The sequence below is a fragment of the Poecilia mexicana genome, unplaced genomic scaffold (genome assembly GCF_051168715.1).
Source record: "Poecilia mexicana isolate PSO_F unplaced genomic scaffold, ASM5116871v1 scaffold_22, whole genome shotgun sequence".
Classification (NCBI taxonomy): Eukaryota; Metazoa; Chordata; class Actinopteri; order Cyprinodontiformes; family Poeciliidae; genus Poecilia; species Poecilia mexicana.
This window is the reverse complement of record NW_028263391.1, coordinates 16,087,444-16,106,427: the sequence shown is the minus strand read 5'-3', so window position 1 is coordinate 16,106,427 and position 18,984 is coordinate 16,087,444. Positions and strand designations below refer to the sequence as shown.

The 18,984-nt window shown below is 36.5% G+C and overlaps 5 protein-coding genes across 6 annotated transcripts; all 5 read right to left on the bottom strand.

Annotated features, from left to right (window-relative positions):
• Positions 1-1,881: 1,881 nt before the first annotated feature.
• On the bottom strand, positions 1,882-2,772 carry LOC106913897 (interferon alpha-inducible protein 27-like protein 2A). Its single transcript, XM_014980335.2, has 4 exons — positions 2,619-2,772; positions 2,469-2,501; positions 2,203-2,364; positions 1,882-2,082 (listed from the first exon to the last, which is right to left on the bottom strand). The coding sequence occupies exons 1-4, from the start codon at positions 2,626-2,628 to the stop codon at positions 1,997-1,999; spliced, it is 291 nt and encodes a 96-aa protein (XP_014835821.1). The 5' UTR covers positions 2,629-2,772; the 3' UTR covers positions 1,882-1,996.
• A 1,051-nt stretch (positions 2,773-3,823) lies between these two features.
• Positions 3,824-4,709, bottom strand: LOC106913898 (interferon alpha-inducible protein 27-like protein 2A). Its single transcript, XM_014980336.2, has 4 exons — positions 4,560-4,709; positions 4,407-4,439; positions 4,143-4,304; positions 3,824-4,039 (listed from the first exon to the last, which is right to left on the bottom strand). The coding sequence occupies exons 1-4, from the start codon at positions 4,567-4,569 to the stop codon at positions 3,954-3,956; spliced, it is 291 nt and encodes a 96-aa protein (XP_014835822.2). The 5' UTR covers positions 4,570-4,709; the 3' UTR covers positions 3,824-3,953.
• Positions 4,710-6,253: 1,544 nt separating this feature from the next.
• Positions 6,254-9,311, bottom strand: LOC148152826 (interferon alpha-inducible protein 27-like protein 1). The gene is made up of 4 exons (XM_088002460.1): positions 9,191-9,311; positions 8,899-8,928; positions 7,935-8,108; positions 6,254-6,543 (listed from the first exon to the last, which is right to left on the bottom strand). Exons 1-4 carry the CDS (start codon positions 9,198-9,200, stop codon positions 6,380-6,382), a joined length of 378 nt encoding a protein of 125 aa, XP_087858586.1. The 5' UTR covers positions 9,201-9,311; the 3' UTR covers positions 6,254-6,379.
• Positions 9,312-10,062: 751 nt separating this feature from the next.
• On the bottom strand, positions 10,063-15,072 carry LOC106913895 (uncharacterized). Of its 2 annotated transcripts, XM_088002458.1 has the most exons (6): positions 14,858-15,071; positions 13,353-14,136; positions 12,246-12,350; positions 11,573-11,599; positions 11,121-11,294; positions 10,063-10,738 (listed from the first exon to the last, which is right to left on the bottom strand). In XM_088002458.1, the coding sequence occupies exons 2-6, from the start codon at positions 13,897-13,899 to the stop codon at positions 10,476-10,478; spliced, it is 1,116 nt and encodes a 371-aa protein (XP_087858584.1). In that variant the 5' UTR covers positions 13,900-14,136; positions 14,858-15,071; the 3' UTR covers positions 10,063-10,475. The 2 variants fall into 2 exon arrangements, with proteins under 2 accessions (XP_087858584.1, XP_087858585.1); XM_088002459.1 differs by lacking the exon at positions 11,573-11,599 and having other exon boundaries at positions 14,858-15,072.
• Positions 15,073-15,583: 511 nt separating this feature from the next.
• Positions 15,584-18,790, bottom strand: LOC106913896 (interferon alpha-inducible protein 27-like protein 2A). Its single transcript, XM_014980334.2, has 4 exons — positions 18,693-18,790; positions 17,712-17,738; positions 17,181-17,351; positions 15,584-16,738 (listed from the first exon to the last, which is right to left on the bottom strand). The coding sequence occupies exons 1-4, from the start codon at positions 18,700-18,702 to the stop codon at positions 16,539-16,541; spliced, it is 408 nt and encodes a 135-aa protein (XP_014835820.2). The 5' UTR covers positions 18,703-18,790; the 3' UTR covers positions 15,584-16,538.
• Positions 18,791-18,984: the final 194 nt, after the last annotated feature.

The following is an 18,984-nucleotide window of genomic DNA, read 5'->3' as shown; positions in this document are numbered from 1 at the left end:
AAACATCATGAATGCATGTCTTGTTTTTGACATCAACATTTCTTATCTACTGGACTGACATGTTTTTTTACATTCTTTAGGTTTTCTTGATAATCGAAACATAAGCACCGTGTTTACAGGTTGGTGACTCAACGCAACTGACAACACAGCAGAATCCTGCAGAGCCACAATAATGACACATGTACAATATGGCTACATTTTAAGTTCATTTGAAATATAAACTTAAAAAAAGTGGATAAATCTTTACATTGGAGTATAAGTACAAATATTTTTTTCTGTATAAATTTAAAAGCTAAATATACCCAACAGTCAAGATCTCTGTTCCAGTTTGGCGCTGAAAATGTTCAAGAACACAAATGTAAAAGTTATTACTGGGATTTTTTTTTCCTTTACTAAAGCAAATGTTTTGTCACATGTTACTTTTTGAAGTTTTTGGTTCTGTTTCTCATCCAAAGCATAAAACAGTTGGTGCACATTTTATTTTTATAATCAGATTATATCATCATAGCAGCATCCATCATCATAGTATCAGATCAAATATCACAAATTTACTTAGTATCCTTGTCAGGGACCAGACAGTACAAAGTGCAGAACACAGGTGTTGAATTCAAAAAAGGTGGGTTTTTATTTACTCAAAAAATATGAACAAAGGTTAACATAGCAATTATACAGGCATGCCAATAAAAGAGGTCAACATAAATTACTAGACTCAAGACATAACTGACAAAACAACAAACTGACCTAATTGAAATGACACAGAAGGGGATTTAAACACTGGTTTAGCTAAACCCCATGTGGACACAATAGGGGAAAACAAAATGGCTGCCACCTGACAACTAACACAAACAATGAAATAAACCCCAAAAATATCCCCCCAGCACGACACAGGTGGTTCAGTCCAATGAGGCCATCAGCAGTATTTTAAGAACCTCAGCCCTTTGCCACTCCTTTTGTCCACCAGGGAGGGGAGCCAAACACCCAGGTAACAAAGAAAACAAAGAAAACAATATTAATACAACATAACTGAATTTCGACCTTGCATTGTTAATATGTGTGCACTCCATATAAACATTGTAAGGTGGAAGAATATAAATACTTAAACTTACAAAACAAACTAAGGTGAAAGGCAACTTATGAGGTGTGGATCTTACCCTGTGTGGCTTGCCATCACAATCCTGCAGCCTAACATGTGAGCATTATAAAACTATCACTGACAATAAACATGCCCCTCACTGTAAGACTGTAAGACTATCTAACAATTTGAATGCAATGACTCAACCCACAGAAGACTGACAGCCATTCTTCACACTGAGAAAGCAGGTTTTAAAATTGTCTCTGTAATTCGTACCTCAGCTCTTTTTATTTCACGGTCTCTCGTTGCACTTTTATTTTCATTTTCCCGATGTGGGCAGCAAGAAAGGTGCTTTTTGTTGAATCATGAGGAGATCAAATTTAAGTTAAGACGCCCTTTAAAATATATTTGCTGAATACGTTCTACTGCCAAAAGATTCAGGCAGTTTGGCGTCACAAGCGGTAGAAAATGGGTGCAGTTTATTTAACTTTAAATATGTAAGTAAACGTAATGAACTTTACTCTTTACTAGATGTTCCTCTCAACTCAGATTGGAACATTTTAACATGAAGTTTTACAATCCCAGAATGGATCCATTGATAACAATAAGTGAGCATTCATAACGACATTGGATGAATGTCCATAAAAGCTACAAAATGAGTGAAAAATGTCTGCAAATAGAAAAACTTTTATTCAATCAGCACCTTATGTATCTGGTGCTAACGTTTACTTAAACAGCGTTTACTTTTAGTCCATTATATTTTGTACAAGAAAGAAAGAGGCAAACAAATGACAAAAACCCTCAGTAAATACTTCTCGAATGCTTTTATTTAGAATCATTCATTTAACAACATTGTTTGCCTTGAGTTCAAATTGATTTTCATTTGGAAAGTTTTTTTTTATTTTCATATGAATGATGTGCGTCTTAAAAAATGAGGGCCGCAAGTCCTGTAAGCACCCCTCCCGCACCGGCCACCGCAGATGTGGCGGCAGTCCCCATTCCAGCCATTCCTGCAGGGAAACACCACATAAGCATTAGCAAACACACCTAACTCTGATTAGTCACATTTAATTCTTTTTTTTTTTTTTGTGAGACAACTTGCACGGCATAACCCAATTTTAGGCTTTTACCGACTGACTGCAGGACAGCCACCGCGCTCCCTGCTGCCACGCCGCCCCCATTAGCGACCGCGGCCGCTGACATCATCGATGCCGCATACGACCCCGCCGCTATCCCCACGCCGGTGAACCCGATGGCTCCCAGCACCACCGGGGCTGCTATGACCGCCCCACCTTATGAGGGCAAGAGGAAAATGCTTTCGTCATTTTTATTTTAAATACACCGTAAAAACATCATTATAGCGATGAACTGAACACAAGATTTTCAGAAGACTCACCAGCACCGAGAGCCGAAGCTGCTGCGATTGTTACTAAAAATGAAGGAAAGGCAGAAAACACCTTCATCAATCCAAAGCAAAGCAAGTATTTAAAAAAAAAACAAACCAAAAACAATAACAACCAGAAAATATATATATACATATACTCACAGAGACCCATGGTTTGGGATTTCTGAACGTCCGGAGTTTAGTCTGGGCTTTAAATAGGATGCCTACCAAAAAAAAAAAATCCTGGAAATAAAAAACCTCCCTTCTCCCTTCAGAGCCTTCTGCTCCCCCTGCTGTTTAGATCACTCAATTTCCTGAGAAACGAAACCTTATCTATAGAGCCCAGCCTCTTTCCCTTACGTCATCGAAAAAATAGCATTTTAAAAAACCCTGTTTATGCTTATTTAACAGGTAAATATGCCACTAAGGGTGCACCTAATGACCTGACTTTATGTTTTTCTTAAATGACACTTTTTTTTTTTTTAATAACTCGGAAGTCTTACCGGGAAAAATTTTAATTAGTCATGTTTTTTGGGGGCAGGAGGTGTAGCTACTGTAACTCTGACTCTTGTTCTTCTGGCTGCACTCCAGCTGGAATAGCAGCAGGAGGCTCATGTTTTTTTTTTTTTTTTTACTTCACAGCTGTACAATGCTTTAGGATTGTTGGAGGGGAACTTATAGCACAAAACATGCTTTGTTTTTGATGCTATATAAGTCATAAATGGCTGAAGGGAAAGAAAAAAAAAAACAAGTCAGATTTAAATTAAAATGCATTTTAAATTAAGAGTGTTGAATACACTCCACTGCCAAAAACCAGAGCAGCTTAAGGTCACAGTCAGCGCCATTTATTTGACTTATAAGCAAATTTTATAAACAGCTATGCTCATCCTTCTTTGGTCTTATTAACTCAGATTCAATCCTTTTAACATGAACACTAAGAATCCTGACCCTGAACGGACCTATTGATAGGGTGTGCTTTCCTGATGACACTGGATTAATGTTCAAAAAGTAACATGTTCTCTCACTGATACATGTTTAATTTCTACATTTTGTTTATGGCACAAATTCAACACAGCAGTGAACCACTAGCAAAAAAATAAAATAAAAAAATAAATAAATAAAAAGTAACTAAATTAAAAATCAAGGAAAATAGAAACATTTTCTTGAAGGAGTCATTTGGATATTTGTTCCTCTAGCACCGCCCATTGTGTGTCTACTATCACATTGCTCATCATGGAGATAAGATATTAATATGCCACATTCATGCAACAGAAAGTTGAATGAAACCTTTGAACACAGATCTAATATTCATCTTCAGAAATATATTTTAAAAGAGGCAAAAAAAACAAAACAACCTTGACACAATATCACCAGTCAAAACTTGTTAAATCATTTTATTGACTCATTTGATAGGATTGTTTACAATACAACTTGAACTCAATAGAATATTTGTAGATTTTTTTGTCCTCTCTGTAAAATGGCAGAATGGTGTCTGTCTTAAATAATAAGGGCGAGGAGTCCTCCAACAGCTCCGCCGGTACCTGCCACACCGGCAGTTGCAGCTGTCCCTAGACCAGCCATCCCTGCAGGTAAACACGAAGATGATCAGAACTCCATGTCAGTCTTACGGATTTATTTTCTTTTGTAAAATAAGTTTTAAAGGAAAACCCAATTTTCATTCTTTACCGGCTGACTGTAGAATAGCCACCAGGCTTCCAGCTGCAACCCCTCCTCCGTTAGCGATGGCAGCTGAGGACATCATACCGGCTGCGTAGGAACCCGCAGCGATACCGATAGACGTGAAGCCCACGGCGCCCAGAACCACAGGCGCAGCCAGCGCAGCCCCACCTTATGGGCACAAGAGGAACATTTATTTATCACTATCTGAAGAAACAGTTTTGAAAAATTCCTTAAAAATTTTATTGCAGATGAAATTCTATGTAATCTCACCAGCGCCGACCAAAGAACATGCAGCAACTGTAACTAAAATGAAGAAAAGACAGAAAAAATAGCATCAATTTAAAGCAAAGCAAGTATTAAAAAAACAAAAAATAAAACAAAACAAAAAAAACGACAGACTGTAATAACTTGAAAAATACTCACGCAGACCCATGGCTTGTTACGACTCAAATGAAAGTCCAAAGTCAGGTACGGGCAGTAAATAGGACGTTTAAAAAGCTCTTGGAGTTTAAAGATTCTCGCCCTTATTCCGCCTTCTGCTGCCTCCTGCTGTCCCATGTTGGTAATTGCTCCCATTTCCTGATAAATGAAACCTATTAAATCCTCCTAAATCAGACAGAAGAACAGCACATCGACCCAGGAAGAATGGGGGAAGAAATCTGTGAGAATATACATTTTTATATACACGTAGTTGTTGTTGGTATATGTGACTTACTTTGCTGTTTATTTAAATCGATAGGTAAATACATCGTTATAGGTGCAGGTAAGTCACTGCCACGCTATTTTTAAACTATTTTTTTTAATGAATCTCTTAAAATTGCTCTTGGCTTCACCAAGCAAGTGGAATTGAATTGCAGCAGGCTCCATCGCTGCAAAGATGATGCTTGACTAAAACCAGATGGTTTGGTTTGTTCATTCAGTGCAATGTAGCATGTGGTCCTTCTGCTGAATAAACATTTTTTTCAGAATTATGACAATAGCATTCAGTATCAAACTTGATGCTAATTTTAAGGGAAATGATGATCTTTATGACATTTTGTCTTTTCATATATTGGTCTAGGTGCAGATAGGTTTCATAAACATTAACATTAAACCTGGGTTCTGTTTTGAGAATCGAGTTGTTCTTTTTGAAAATGATGCTAAATTTAGGCTAAACTTAAAAGATGTTTGAAGATTTAAAGGTCCAAAGTAAAGGTTGCCTCAAGCTACAAAAGTTAAATGCTGACTTTTTCCTCAAATGTATTGTTTCATTACAGGTATGGCAGGATTAGGATGGCTTGGAGCTGGAACAGCGGCTGGTACTGGAAGTATGGTAGCGTGGATGATATCAAGCATCTGTAATGTAACTGTAAAAGTGCAAGACAGTCCATAGCACAGAGAAGGAATATATTTTTCATCTCCAGTAGAGTTAAAGTCATGTTGCTCTTATCTAATATGTTTTAAAGAGTAGATTCTGAAATTCAAACATGTATAATCTGAGTATGAATGAATTTTTTTTTTGCTGTGAACATGTCTTGGTAAAGGTCATTGGGATTTGTGGATAATGCTGCTGGCATTTTTTAAATTTTGAGGAAATGCTATTTCTACTCATTCTGAGAGCGGAATAAAAAAAAAACTTTGTACATGTGTGCATCAGTTCTAAAACTTCAACCTGTACTAAATATTTGCACTCAATAGATAAATAAGTAAATAATATATCAATAAATCCAGAAAAGGTGTTTCAATATATTGTGGTATTTGTTTCTCTCTTTGCTGATACATTTGGGGAAATAACTGGGGCCCAGGCAACATTAGACCCTTACCAGTCATGCTGTTAAGTCTTGAACTTTTCAGGACTTAGTGGTTACTTTACAAAACTTTCCAAATATTTGTCCAGTGTTTATGGAACTTAATGGCCACTGTTCTTGAACATAGAGGTTTCTTTTGAAACTTTCCATTTATTTTTTCCTCAAACTTACAAGGAACTTTCTTGAAATGTTCATGTAACTTATTAAATACCAAATATTTTTTTATGATATACATTGGCTCTGGAGCATATTTAGAAAGTTCCAAAAACAAATATCCAGTAAGTTTTTAAATTAAAATTTTTAAATTTCATGACCAGTTAGACTGTGATGTAATGTCAGTTCATTTATATAGAAACTGTCAATTAAAAATATATATACAGACCATTAATTCTGAGACAAGGATACAAAACAACCAGACAAGTAAACAAAACAGTGTTATATTAATTCTAATTCTTCCTATTTTTCATTTTTGTCTTTTTCTTCTTTTCCCAACTGATCATTTTTCCTCTCCTCCCTCTTTGGTGTGCTTGTTTTTCCTGCCAGTCGCCCTACAGCAGCTCCAACACCAGCTCCGACACTGGCCACAACAGCAGAGGCTGCACCTGAGAGACCAGCAGCACCTGCAGAAACCCAAACATCAACAGTTTGGTTCAAATGATCAAGTAGTAGATGAGCTCTGACGGGTGCCACTTGAAACAAATGAAACGCAGACTATGGATAGCAGGCTATACAACATTTAAGACTTAACTTACATTTAAGCTGAAAAGGACTAGCCATTTAAAAATATGTTTTTATTTGCCCTTTATTAAAAAAAAGGAATGCCCCAATTTATTTACACACTTTTTAATGATAATAGAAAAGATTTTCACTGCTATTTTGGGTGATGAGCTCCAAGTGTAGCTACAACTCACTGATTTTTCCATCTTTCTCGAGGCTCTGTGAGGTGGTCAGGAAAAGCTTACTGATATTACATTTTTATTTTTGGGGCATAGTAATCTAAAATACAAGACACAATCCTAGAAGTATTTTACTATGTGTCATAAATGTATATGTGAGTTTAACTTTTTTAAATGAATGCCATTGACATTTTTTATGACATTGTAATTTTGAGATGTATTTGTATTTTTTTAGAGATAAAAAGAGAAATGGCAAAGGATTATATAATAGGACAAACTGAAACAAAACCAATTTGCCTGGTCCTGACATTTAGCATAATTATCCCTTAAAATGAAGGATGAATTCTACACTGAATAAGAATTTATTTCTTTACATTTTGTGTTCTAATCAGTATTTATTTTATTGTATTGTATAGTGCAGTTCTAGCTGGAGCTAATTGTTTTGATTATGTAAAACCCCAACTAGAGACAAGAGTTGAAAGTAGGTGTAAGCTCTGTGTACAACGTATATGTTGCACTCTAAGAATTGTCGCTACGTTTATCTGTACTGTTACTATAAAAGGACAATTCTATTATTATGATCAAGTGGCAGCATTTTGGATTCACAGTACATTTTAGCAGATTAATGTGTTCAGAGGTCTCAGTCTTGAAGCGTTAGTAAACACACTGAGCCTTGTTTGTAAGTCATAGCCAAATATGTCACATCAAAAATGGATGTGACAATTTTAATAATGCTCAATTACTGAAAATTATTGAGCATTTTCAAAAATGCTATTGAAAATCCTTTTTCAATAATAGCATTTCATTGATAAAATCCAGGAAGAGGGCTGTTATAGCAACTAAGCAACTATTCAGTTAGCTTCTTAGTCACCATTTGCTTCCTTCGTCTCTGACGTGGTTTGAATTGATGCAGCCTTTTAAACTATCAGAGGAAGCGACTCCTCTCCAAAACTAATTCCAAATTTTTAGGTTTGCCATGTAAATCAAAGTGTAAGAGAGCTCCCAGTTACAGACTTCCTGTATCACCCATAGCACCAACTAAATTAGTGTTACCACTGGACTTTTTTTTTTTTTTTTTAGACCCAAATTTACTTTCATCTTTTGCAACAACATACCTGCAGATTGTAAAACTGCCACCAGGCCTCCTGCTGCCACCCCTCCTCCGTTGGTAATGGCTGCAGCAGACATCATGCTCGCAGCGAAGGAGCTTGCTGCTATCCCAGCTGAGGTGAAACCGATGGCCCCCAAGGCCCCTGGAGCTAGGGCAACTGCACCCACACTTCCTACAACTTATGAACAAGATACAAAATACTTATGAACAATAAACATTTGGTATTAACATGTTAATTTAATTAAACCGAAAAAAAAAACATGGAGATATAATGAGCAGGAGTTTTCTTTAAGCAATATATGAGTCTCACATCACTGTGAATGAATTTTGTCCCACTTTTATTTTTAAAAATTTCGTTTTATCTGCACAACTTTCTTACGGACTCTCAGCAAGATTCCTCGCTGTAGAATTGTGTGCGTCATATCCTTTCCCATTCTAATGGGCAGCGACGCTTGTTGAAGTCATTGCTGATGTCTTTACACCTTGAGGTGCCAGGTATGCTACAAACAAGTGGTCAAAATTGTGAAATGATTTATCTTTTTTCTGAAAACTTGTAGAAGGAGAAATAAAATCATTATTTTTCTATTTGTCAATGAATGACACCATAAAAAAGTTTTGTACTTACAAACTATCCCAACAAAATCAGCATTTCTGATATTTTGTCACACCGTTTATATGTGAATTGTACTGGAGCATGAGCAATTCCTAAAGGCAATAGTCATAATTTTGTGGCCAGTTTACAATTATTCAATAGATCAAAAACAAAACTACACTACAAAAAAATATTTTTTTCCTACTTTCTAAGTAAATAAAAAAGTAATAAAATCTTTTTTGTTTTGTATGCAAAGGCATTGGTGGCCAAGGTGATAGGATCTATTTATTGTCAGACTTAAACATCATGACTCATTGGCATGCAGGAACAGCTGCCTATTTCAAGATAACAAGCATAAAAAAAACAGAAGTCATACCTGCACCTCCTGTAATGACAAGAACCTTTCCTGAAACACAAGCAGATCATTATAAGTTTATTACCTAGCCTTTTTACCAACTGTAATATTTACGACTACAATTACACGAAGCTGAAGTTGTACAATTACCTAATAAAAGCTATGTAAAGAACACTACGGAGAATTTAAAATGATCACGAAGTACGTTCAAAAGGATTTGTCATTCGTTTGTTTTTCTCTTTGTTTAATCTTTAATGCGAACATATTTCAAACCAACGCTTTAAAATCAAGAAACGCATTGCGATGTACTTACTGAGACTCATAGTTTAACCACAGACCTAACTAGAAGTTCAGGTTTGAGACGGAACACTGTATGTTTTGCGTTTAATAGAGATGGAGAGAAAATGAAACTTCCTGTTGGTGCGTTCACTGTCACTCGGAGGTAAAATCAAAACGATCTCACCCTTTATTTCAACAAATAATTATCTCACAATTTTTCCTTCTCTCAATTGACGATATATATTAAAGCATATTTTGGTCCGCATTGTGCGACCTGTTTGCACACTCGTCCGCACCCCTGAAAAAATTTGAAATTCCAGCTGCCCACGAATGCAGCACCGCGTTCTGGGTCAAAGCTACAGTCCAAACCTACAAAAGCACAACAAGCTGAATCTTACGTTGTGGTATGATAAATACCACAATGTAAGAGGGAAAGTTCCAGAAAGTAATCATAAAGTTATGTGAAACACGTTATTTGATGGAGGAATACTATATATTTCATAGATGTTCATTTTAACACTTATATCAAACTTCTGGAAACAGTACAGTTTCCTGAACCTCAGACATTTTTCATGTTGTTCAGTAGACTAAGTAATCGCCTAGGCTTTATAGTCCTACTCAAATGAAACAGAATCTAATCTCTGCTAATGTTGCTGTGTTTTTATGTTGAGTCACACAAGCTGTTGTAAATATCTGGTGAGAAAATAATAAAATACTAAGTTGGGATGTGAATTTAAAAAAAAGTAATTTATCACCACCTGCTTTCCAAGTGCTTACAAGACTGTTAAAATTTTCATCACTAAGCTCAACAATCTGCATTTTCAGATTTTTGAGGAACCACCGAAAAGGTTGATGACCAACTATACATTTTGTTTTTCTTTTAAGACAAACACAGTACTACAAAACCATATTTTAAAAATTACAAGTTTATTACACAAACAATTTAAAAGCAACAAAACAGGATGATTGCTGTAGATTTTGGGATTTTGTCTCAGTTCTTGCTGAAACAAAGTCCAACATGAAGGCAAGAAAACATGTTAATGCAAAACAGTAGTTATTTATATAATGTACTAATAATTTCATAGTTAAATGAGTAACAATTGTGTTTCAACAATATTAGAAGTTGTGTGGTGTGAGGTCTCTTGAATTACATAACCAGTGAGTAGTAAATGTAAAGATGGACTGTCAATACTGAGACAACTTGATGCAGATTAGCAAGTGGGAAAAATATTCATGTGATGACAAGAATAGGAACAACATTTTTCTAGTTCTTGTCGTTTTTCCATCATCCTTTTATCTTATCCTTTTTTCTTCTACTTCTATTTTTTCTTCTTGTTCTCTCCCTCTGACTCCTCTTCTTCCTCACTCTTCTCCTCTTCCTCCTCATTCTTCTCTTCCTTATCCTTGTTCTGCCCCTCATTCTTCTCATCCTTATCCTTCTTATCTTTGTCTTCCTTGTTCACCTCCTCTTGGTTGTTGGTGCTGCCTGCCAGCAGCCCTGCAGTGGCTCCAATACCAGCTCCAACACCAGCTCCAACACCAGCCACAGCTGTAGAGGCGGCCGCTGAGAGACCAACAGCACCTGCAGGAAATGTCAAATGTCAAATGTGGGATGGTCTGATGGGTACAGGATGAACTGACTTCAACAAGTCTCGGGATTGAGCTGTTCACTCCATGCAATTAATGCTCGTCTTGAACCAACACGTTTTTTAACAAGTACTCAAAGTACACCAGCAGACCAACAGCTTCTTTTGTTTCTTGGACCTCTTCATATGTTTACTTCAATCATGTGTTTAATCATGTTTCATCGTATGAACAACCTGGAGTGACTAATTTCTATCAAGGACATTACCTAATCCCATGAGCGATGTTGGAGTGCTACTATTTTGAACAGTACTGTACTTTATCCTGTTTTATTACAGCAAGTAAATTAAGTAGCTACAACTAGAATCAAGTCAAAGCACCTGCAGATTGTAGAATCGCCACCAGGCTTCCTGCTGCCACCCCTCCTCCGTTGGCGACAGCAGCAGTAGACATCATGCTTGCAGCTAAGGAGCCCGCTGCTATTCCAGCTGAGGTGAAACCAACGGCCCCCAGAGCAACAGGAGCCAGCGCCACAGCACCGATTCCCCCCAAGACTTAGAACAAAGATTTGACATAAACATGTTATTAAAGTATAATAAAAGAAGGTTAAGACAACTATATATATTTTGTCTACTCTGTGGTTAAATTACAAACTGTCTAAACAAAATAAAACATTGATTTTAGAAAACAAAAATGTTTCTGCAGCCTAGGTGGCAAGATCTATTTATGGTCAGTGCTAAACTTCATAATTTTTTTGATCACACAATCACTTTACTGAGAACATCTCAGTATGTCAAGATAACAAGCATAAAAGGAAGAAAAAATGTCATACCTGCAGATCCTGCTAGGAATAATTTTCCTGAAACACAACACCAACATAAAATGTTAGTTTTCACCAGAGGCCAGAAATAGATTGACCTGTATTAATCAGCAGCAGTTCTACCTCCATCAGAAATCAGTGCTGACCACAGAAAGTCAGATCAGTGAATCTCTAAACACTGTCTTAATGGTTTTTACCTTAAAGCACCATTAAAAACACAACAAAAATAGGGATTTTTTTTTGTAGAGTTTTATTATCTTCTGTGAGATGTCTTTCTCCTTTCAAAAAATTAAAATAACTTTGTGATTCATTAAAATAATTTTGAAAACTTAATCTAATAGGGTATGAATAATTTTGGGGTTCAGTTTGCATACTTAAATCAGCCAGATTTTATTGTTGCAGTCCGGTCTTTTAAAGTTTCTGACCATCTACATCAAGCATCAGCATTAAAGACATTATCTATCCAGTTTCAACACATTTTCCATCAGTTCTGTTTTAATAAAGAATTATGATAATGTGTCAATGTGAAAATATAAATAAGTAGTAGGAGATAACTTGATCCTGTTACCTTAGTGTAGGACAATATTTGACCAGTTATAGTAAAGGTTTCTCTGAGCAAATTACTTCCTCCTTGAGCAATATTTTTATAGAGATAAGGTCCAGATCGTGCAACTTGTATCTCTACCTGAGAAGAAGTTTCGTTTGCCATTTCCTGATGGTGAACCAGCAGGACTCTGACCCTCCATCTCAGCAGAGCCATGAGCTGGTGGGTCCTGTTGCTTCTGAGGATCTAAAAGAGAAAAAAAGTCTAATTCAGAGGGAGACAATCTTTCAAATACATGTTCCTTTCTGTGATATTACCAATCTTCTGTTTACGGCAGGGGTGTCAAACTCCAGTCCTCAGTCCTGCAGTTTTTAGATTTGCCACAGGTACAAAACACTGGAATGAAATGGCTTAATTGCCTCCTTCTTGTGTAGATCAGTTCTCCACAGCCTTCCTAATGACCTAATTATTCTATTTAGGTGTGGTGCAGCAGAGGCACATTTAAAGGTTGCAGGGCAGTGACCCTTCAGGACTGGAGTTTGACAGAGGAAGAGTTACTTCCTCTGTTCCTGTAAACCACAGGAACAGACCCTGGTTTGTTCCTGTGGTTTATTTTCCTTGGTTTATTTTCAGATAGATAAACAATCTTTATCTGAACACTAGTGAAAAAACATAAATGTAAAAGATATATATTATAAAGAACTTCATTAGAACAAAAATTTCTAATTTCATGTAACTTTTGGAGAGCATTTTCTTTTTGTTAAAGGTGAAAACAGATTTCCTAGTTTTGAAAGTGGGCCACGAAGAAAAGTACAGTAACACCCCATATTTTCACGCAAAATGAAACCATGTTAGTGCTGCCTTGATTGCTGGTTCTGAAGTGTAGGCTGACCAAGGGAACATTTGTACATAAATTGCTTCACGTTACTCGAGTCTCAGAACTATTTTTATATCTGATATGAGTGGAGAAACCTCTCCGGCTAATCAGTGCTCACCTTATAAGTTAACATCTTTTTGAACGTACCAGGGTTTCATTGTCTTAAGGATTGTGTATTTATCAGTTTCAATAAACCTTCATCTATTTGTTTACATAGGTCTCTGTATGACACATCAGAACTAAAATACTGTAAGAGAGACTTGTCCCCCATGAAGCCTAAAGTCTCTGTTTCTGAGGGGAAACAAAGTTGCAGCATTATTTAATCAAAAATAAAAAATCAGGTCACACACTAGAAGAGGGACTCCTCTTACCATTTTCTCTTACTGTAGGTGATTCTGCTGGTGTTGCAGCAGTGGAGGCACTTGCTGAAGAGCCATCCCTGTCCGTCTGGGACATGTGGGTGTGAGTGTCACTGTCCAGGTGCGAAGGTGATTGAGTACTGACATTGTTGGCTGTATGTGTTGGCCTCAAGGGAATGTCTGTATCAGGAGGAGCTGATTCCCGGTCTGAATAGTTGGGCATAGGGGATCCAGACTGACTGGCTGATGCATCATGTGTTCTTAGAGGCGTGGTTGGGTCATCTCCAGCTGCACCATCTTTAGAGGCGAGCAGGTCACTAATCAGGTCATCCAAGAGAAGCAGCTGGGTCATGCCTTCATCCTCCAATGAGCTCAGTTTTTCACTTCTGATGAAGTCAACAATCAGGTTGTACAGTTCTGGAACACTTAAAACATCAACGTTATTTACAGGACCATCATCAATTAAAGACGCAATCACTTGTAGTTGATCTCTACTCAAAGAAAAAAGCTTTTTCTGGAGGCTGAATATCAGTGCTTGCCGTTGAGTGCTGTTGGCCATGTTGACGTCTCACAGATTGCTTCAGGTCACTGGATGATATATTCAATGCAGCCTTTCCTGAAGTTTCATCAACCGTCTCCTATTGTCTCAGTGCCAACCTCTCACAACAGGAGACTCAAAATCCCGGACGAGACCCCAGTTATTACTGCTGCCAAACCTAGGGGATATCTGAACCAGTACCAAGCAGCACAGTGGCAAGAGAGGACTGTGGACTGTGTAGCCAATACACCGAACACACTGTGGATCACAGAGAGAGAGAACTTGTTTATTCTGAGACGCACTCTCTATGCATAGTACACTTGTCACAGAAATACAACCAAACAAGGTCCTGAGTGCTCATTACTTGCAAAAAAGAAAATCTAAACACAAGAAAAAGAAGAAATAATTAAAATTGAAAGTACAACACCTAGTCGCATGATTTTGCAATGGGCTAAAGCCCATCTCCAGCAGCCATTGGGTGACTGCTGGATAAACTATAAACATCAAAATTATATTTTACAAACGAAAATCAGTATCAATTAACCTTAAATTAAAATAATTTAACAGAGAAAGGGTATTACATTTACTATACAAGACTAAATTGCTGGATGATACGAGTTAGGAGATTTAATTACCCTTTGCCATAAAGAAAGTATTTTTGAAGTGAATTAAGTTATGTCAGTATGTAAAATCACCGTGCCTGTGCTAAGCTTGAAAGAATGCTTAGCAGAGGCATTGGAATGACACAAACAGAAGTCTATTAACACTTAGCAGTAAATAGATAAATTCGTTTATGCCTTGGTTAAGTTCACGGGAATAAAATCAGCTTATTTTGGTGCCTTGAGTTGAACCATCTATTCTAAATAAATATCTCAATTCTCTTCTTCACAACACCAACATATAAAACTTACAAAAATGGACCGATCAAACCAGTTATTTAGACAGATTTAGATCTCTTCTAAACTTTAGATGTACTCACCCTCATGAGACAGTTCTTATTTCCGGCTGCAGTCTAATAAGCTGAACGTCAGCTTCTCACAGACATAAATACTCGCACAGTCATATGTGCTGCTACTGACGTTTTATTGTGCTGCTCCCTGCGTGAGAAAACCAAACAAATATGGTTGCTCCATTCACTAAACCTCGAAAGTCGGACTACGACGTGATAAAAGTCCGTTAACCTACAGGAATGTTAAAAACAGGAACTAAAAGAATCGAGCTCTCGATTGCCATTGAACGCATCATAAAGAAGCCAAAGTCTAAAAATTACTGCTACTTCGGTTTGTCTGAGTTTCGATTTCCTGACCCAGAGGTGGAGCGTCCGAAACTAATTCAACATATTTTTATTCAAGAGAAAGTAAAAAGTAGCCGTCCAAGAAATTTTTCAGTCATAAAAAAGTTTTCCGTAAAACTCAAATACTGAATTGAACTAATCATAAGACTTAATGTTTAATGACATAATCATAAGAACTAAACGTATGAAGTTAGCTTTATATTTTTTGTTATCAAATTATCAAATGAAGTTCCTTATAAGAGTAGATTATGTAGAAATTTTTACAAAATTAAAAGTAAGTTTATTAAAATTGCTCCTAAAAGTAAATGTCTTTCAAAAAATTACTCAAGTAAATGTAACTGTTACAACTGATATTAATAGGCATCATTATGAGTATCTGAGCGACAATGACACAAAATTCAATCATATGCCTTGTTTTTTTTAACCAGTTTTATTCAGGAATTTTTTTGCAAATTTTATTGGAAAAGCAAATCCAAATAATGCTGTTTCAAAATTCAGTGGTGCATCAATGTGTTAAATAACTCCTGTTGTGTTTTTGTCCTTTCACTTCCTCTTTTCCCAACCTTTCCTCTACCATCTACTTGAGACACATTCATTAAACTCTGATCAACTTTGAAGTTGATCAGAGTTTAATGAAGGCTGTTGACTTGTAGTGGTGTGGTCGTTTCTAATTCGCAAACACATTAAACATGATTGCTGATTATTGTGACAATTACCAATAAGTAGTGCTGCTTCACAGTCCTTTTAAACTGTAGGCCAGTCAAAATGACATTTCCAAATTTCACATAACCTTTTGCTATTTCAACAGATCAATTTTTAAGTACTCTTTAAATCTGGACTTCCCCATGGGAGGGAGGCCAAACTCCACTTTACACGACACTCCTTACCATTTACCAGAATACATATTTTCTTTATTCAGGTAGTAGGGGATTATTTTCCTTCAAGAATCCATTTACAGTTGAAACCAGAAGTTTACATATTATTTGCTACGTGTAAACTTCTGGTTTCAACTGAAAAAAATCAAAATCAAAATGTAATTTAAAATCTGCAGTGAAAGGCAGTTCAAGAAAAAAAATTACAGACCAAGAGGGGAGTGGATACAAATTTAGTTTTACGGTGTAGCCAATTGGAAATCCATGAATCATGTTTCTTCTATTTCACAACTATGCTTTGTATTGATGTATCACAGGGTATTAATATATTTTAAACCTTCTGTAAAGAATTTAATGAAAGTTGGGTTTTGTCTTATTTTGTTTAACTGGAGCACCAATGAAGCAGAAATGGGATGATGAAGTGGCTCTTTTAGTTCCCCACCACTGAAATGTATAACGTGAGGTCACCGATACTGAGAAAGCAAAAATAATAATTAGCGTTTTGACCACAAAAATAAAGCTCCTGCAGCGATGCCAAACAGAACGGCTCCCATCGCTTCCTCCCTTCTTTTTTGTTCGTTTCGTTTCTGAAAGATGTTTGACAGCCATTCCACTGCAGCTCCAACACAGGTTCCAAGAGCACCTCCAATGCTGGCCAGAACTGTGTTGGCGGACGCTGTAAAACCGGATGCACCTGCAGGAAAAAAGACGCATACACTAACCAAACAGGATTATTGAAGATGTAAGGGGAAAAAACATAAGCTCTAGGGTTTCTTTTTTTTTTTAAGCAGTTTGGGAAGCTGAAGTCAGGTTACAGTAAACATAGTAGTGTGATCAGCCTTATCAATGCCAATGTAAATTTCAAATGTTCCCCTTTTGATGTGAACAAGAAGAAATGTGCTGCTTCCTTATCTTTGGATGCTGGAAAAAAGTGCAATATTAACAAACACATTAAGAGATAAGGGAGTGTTAACAACTGTATAAAGTTTTATGAAATAAATCACTTCTGTTTGCTACTACTACTTGAAAAGTAGCTACTATTTTGAGCAGAACTGTATTTTATCTTTTCTAAAATGGCAAGCAAAACTCTTAAAACTAGAGTCAAGTCAACTAGCGTTGACTACAGCGTTAGGTACCTGCAGATTGTAGAATCGCCACCAGGCTTCCTGCTGCCACCCCGCCTCCGTTAGCAGTGGCAGCAGCCGACATCATGTTTGCAGCGTAGGAGCCCGCTGTTATCCCAGCTGAGGTGAAGCCGATGGCGCTCAAGGCCACAGGGGCCATGAGCACCATACCCACTGCTCCTACTGCATGCAAAAGCACATATTACTGATGTTAGAATATATGCTGATATTCCTGTGAGTTCACCAAGAAAATCATTAGCCACACAGAGTTGATGCTTTATTTCAGGGAAGCTCTAAATGTAACATGTATCCCGAGTGACCTTTGATAGGTCCTCATCTCATCAGGATGAAATATAAAAAAGATTTTGTCGTTGCACCTGTAATCAGACGTTCACACTTTTTTCTTTTAAAAGATGGACAAACTTAAAATTATCAAACTTTTTTTCACAAGGTTGCAAAACTACATATTGCAAATAATATATGCGTAGCCCCATTTGTCTTATGGCATGAAGAAATAGATAAACCAGGGCATCTGAAACCTACCTGCTCCTGTGATGGCAGCAGTTTGTGCTAAAAAAGAAAAAGAAAATAGAAAATGTAATGTGTAGCAAAATAATAATAGATTCATATACAAATTGTATGATAATATAAATTATATAAGGAATCTTTGTATAAACTGTGTAATTGGTTCCCTGGAGATGATAACAAGAAAATTCTGGATAACCCTGACCATCTTCTTCAGAAGACTGTCAATGAAAAACAGTGCCTTCAGTCAGAGGCTTCTTCAAATTCAAAGTAATACAGACAACACAGACATCTACAGGATATCTTTCCTGCCCACAGCCATCAGAATATACAATAACTTCTTAATTATATGAGTTACAACTACATTTAATTTCCCTTTGGGATCAACAAAGTATTTTTTGAATTTGATTGAACTCAATTTGAAATACATAGAAAACAGTCAAGTTCAAATTAAACAAAATTTTATTTGCTACAATTTAATACAATTGTTTTGTCACATGAAAATCCCATAAGTCAAAATTAATGCAATAATAATAAAATACCTTCAGGTAAAATGTTGTACTGAAGGGTTAGTTTACACCTTGAGCATGTGCTCTACAGCAGGAGTTGTATCTTGAGACACAGAACTGCACCTTTATATTGCAATATAATGTACTATAAAATAATCTATTTTTTATATCACAATACAATACAACAGGGCCGTGCAGAGACCACTAAAGGGGCAGGTGTTAAAAAAAGGGCACATCTAACTGCATTTTAGGACAGAATATTAACAAAGTCACAGCTTTCAGAGTTTAATAAACAATGATAAATTACAAATTGTGAGATATACAACTAGATTTATTACACTAATCTGAACCTGAGTACAATACATGTCCTGATCGTCTCACGTCTTCAAAACACTTGGAGCCCCTATTAGTAGTCTAACAACTTCTGACAAATAAATAAGGTATCTATATCGTTGCAAAGAATAAAGTATATTCTACTCAACACACTTACCAACACCCATGACTTGCTCTTAAACAGTTTGTTTGTTCCTAGCAGACAGAGAAACCTGTTCTCGCAACCGACAAATGCTATTTTAGAGACAACTGCTCTAATTCTTGTTGCATTCAATGCAACTCGGAATTCTGAAACAAAGCAAAAACATGTTGCTAGTCGAGGATAAAAGGTCTACATTGATTTTTATTCAGTGTAGAACAATAAACACTTTCTAAAAAAATGTTAAATGTATAACAAAGCCATCTAGCATGAACAGGTAATTTCATTTATTTATTTTAGATTGTTTCCA

Bases quoted from the DNA above. Each gene is read 5' to 3' on its own strand.
- LOC106913897 (XM_014980335.2), bottom strand. The intron at 2,365-2,468 runs GTGAGTCTTCTG...TGCCCTCATAAG, and splicing joins AGCTTCGGCTCTCGGTGCTG to GTGGGGCGGTCATAGCAGCC. The intron at 2,083-2,202 runs GTAAAAGCCTAA...GTTTCCCTGCAG, and splicing joins GGCTGTCCTGCAGTCAGTCG to GAATGGCTGGAATGGGGACT.
- LOC106913898 (XM_014980336.2), bottom strand. The intron at 4,305-4,406 runs GTGAGATTACAT...TGTGCCCATAAG, and splicing joins ATGTTCTTTGGTCGGCGCTG to GTGGGGCTGCGCTGGCTGCG. The intron at 4,040-4,142 runs GTAAAGAATGAA...GTTTACCTGCAG, and splicing joins GGCTATTCTACAGTCAGCCG to GGATGGCTGGTCTAGGGACA.
- LOC148152826 (XM_088002460.1), bottom strand. The intron at 8,109-8,898 runs GTATGACTTCTG...CTTGTTCATAAG, and splicing joins TGTCATTACAGGAGGTGCAG to TTGTAGGAAGTGTGGGTGCA. The intron at 6,544-7,934 runs GTATGTTGTTGC...GGGTTTCTGCAG, and splicing joins GGCAGTTTTACAATCTGCAG to GTGCTGCTGGTCTCTCAGGT.
- LOC106913895 (XM_088002458.1), bottom strand. From the start codon at position 13,899: ATGGCCAACAGCACTCAACGGCAAGCACTGATATTCAGCCTCCAGAAA. The intron at 11,600-12,245 runs GTAGAGATACAA...GTTGTGTTTCAG, and splicing joins CAAACGAAACTTCTTCTCAG to GAAAATTATTCCTAGCAGGA. The intron at 10,739-11,120 runs GTGCTTTGACTT...CATTTCCTGCAG, and splicing joins GGCGATTCTACAATCTGCAG to GTGCTGTTGGTCTCTCAGCG.
- LOC106913896 (XM_014980334.2), bottom strand. The intron at 17,352-17,711 runs GTAGGTTTCAGA...TTTTGCATGCAG, and splicing joins TGCTGCCATCACAGGAGCAG to TAGGAGCAGTGGGTATGGTG. The intron at 16,739-17,180 runs GTACCTAACGCT...TTTTTCCTGCAG, and splicing joins GGCGATTCTACAATCTGCAG to GTGCATCCGGTTTTACAGCG.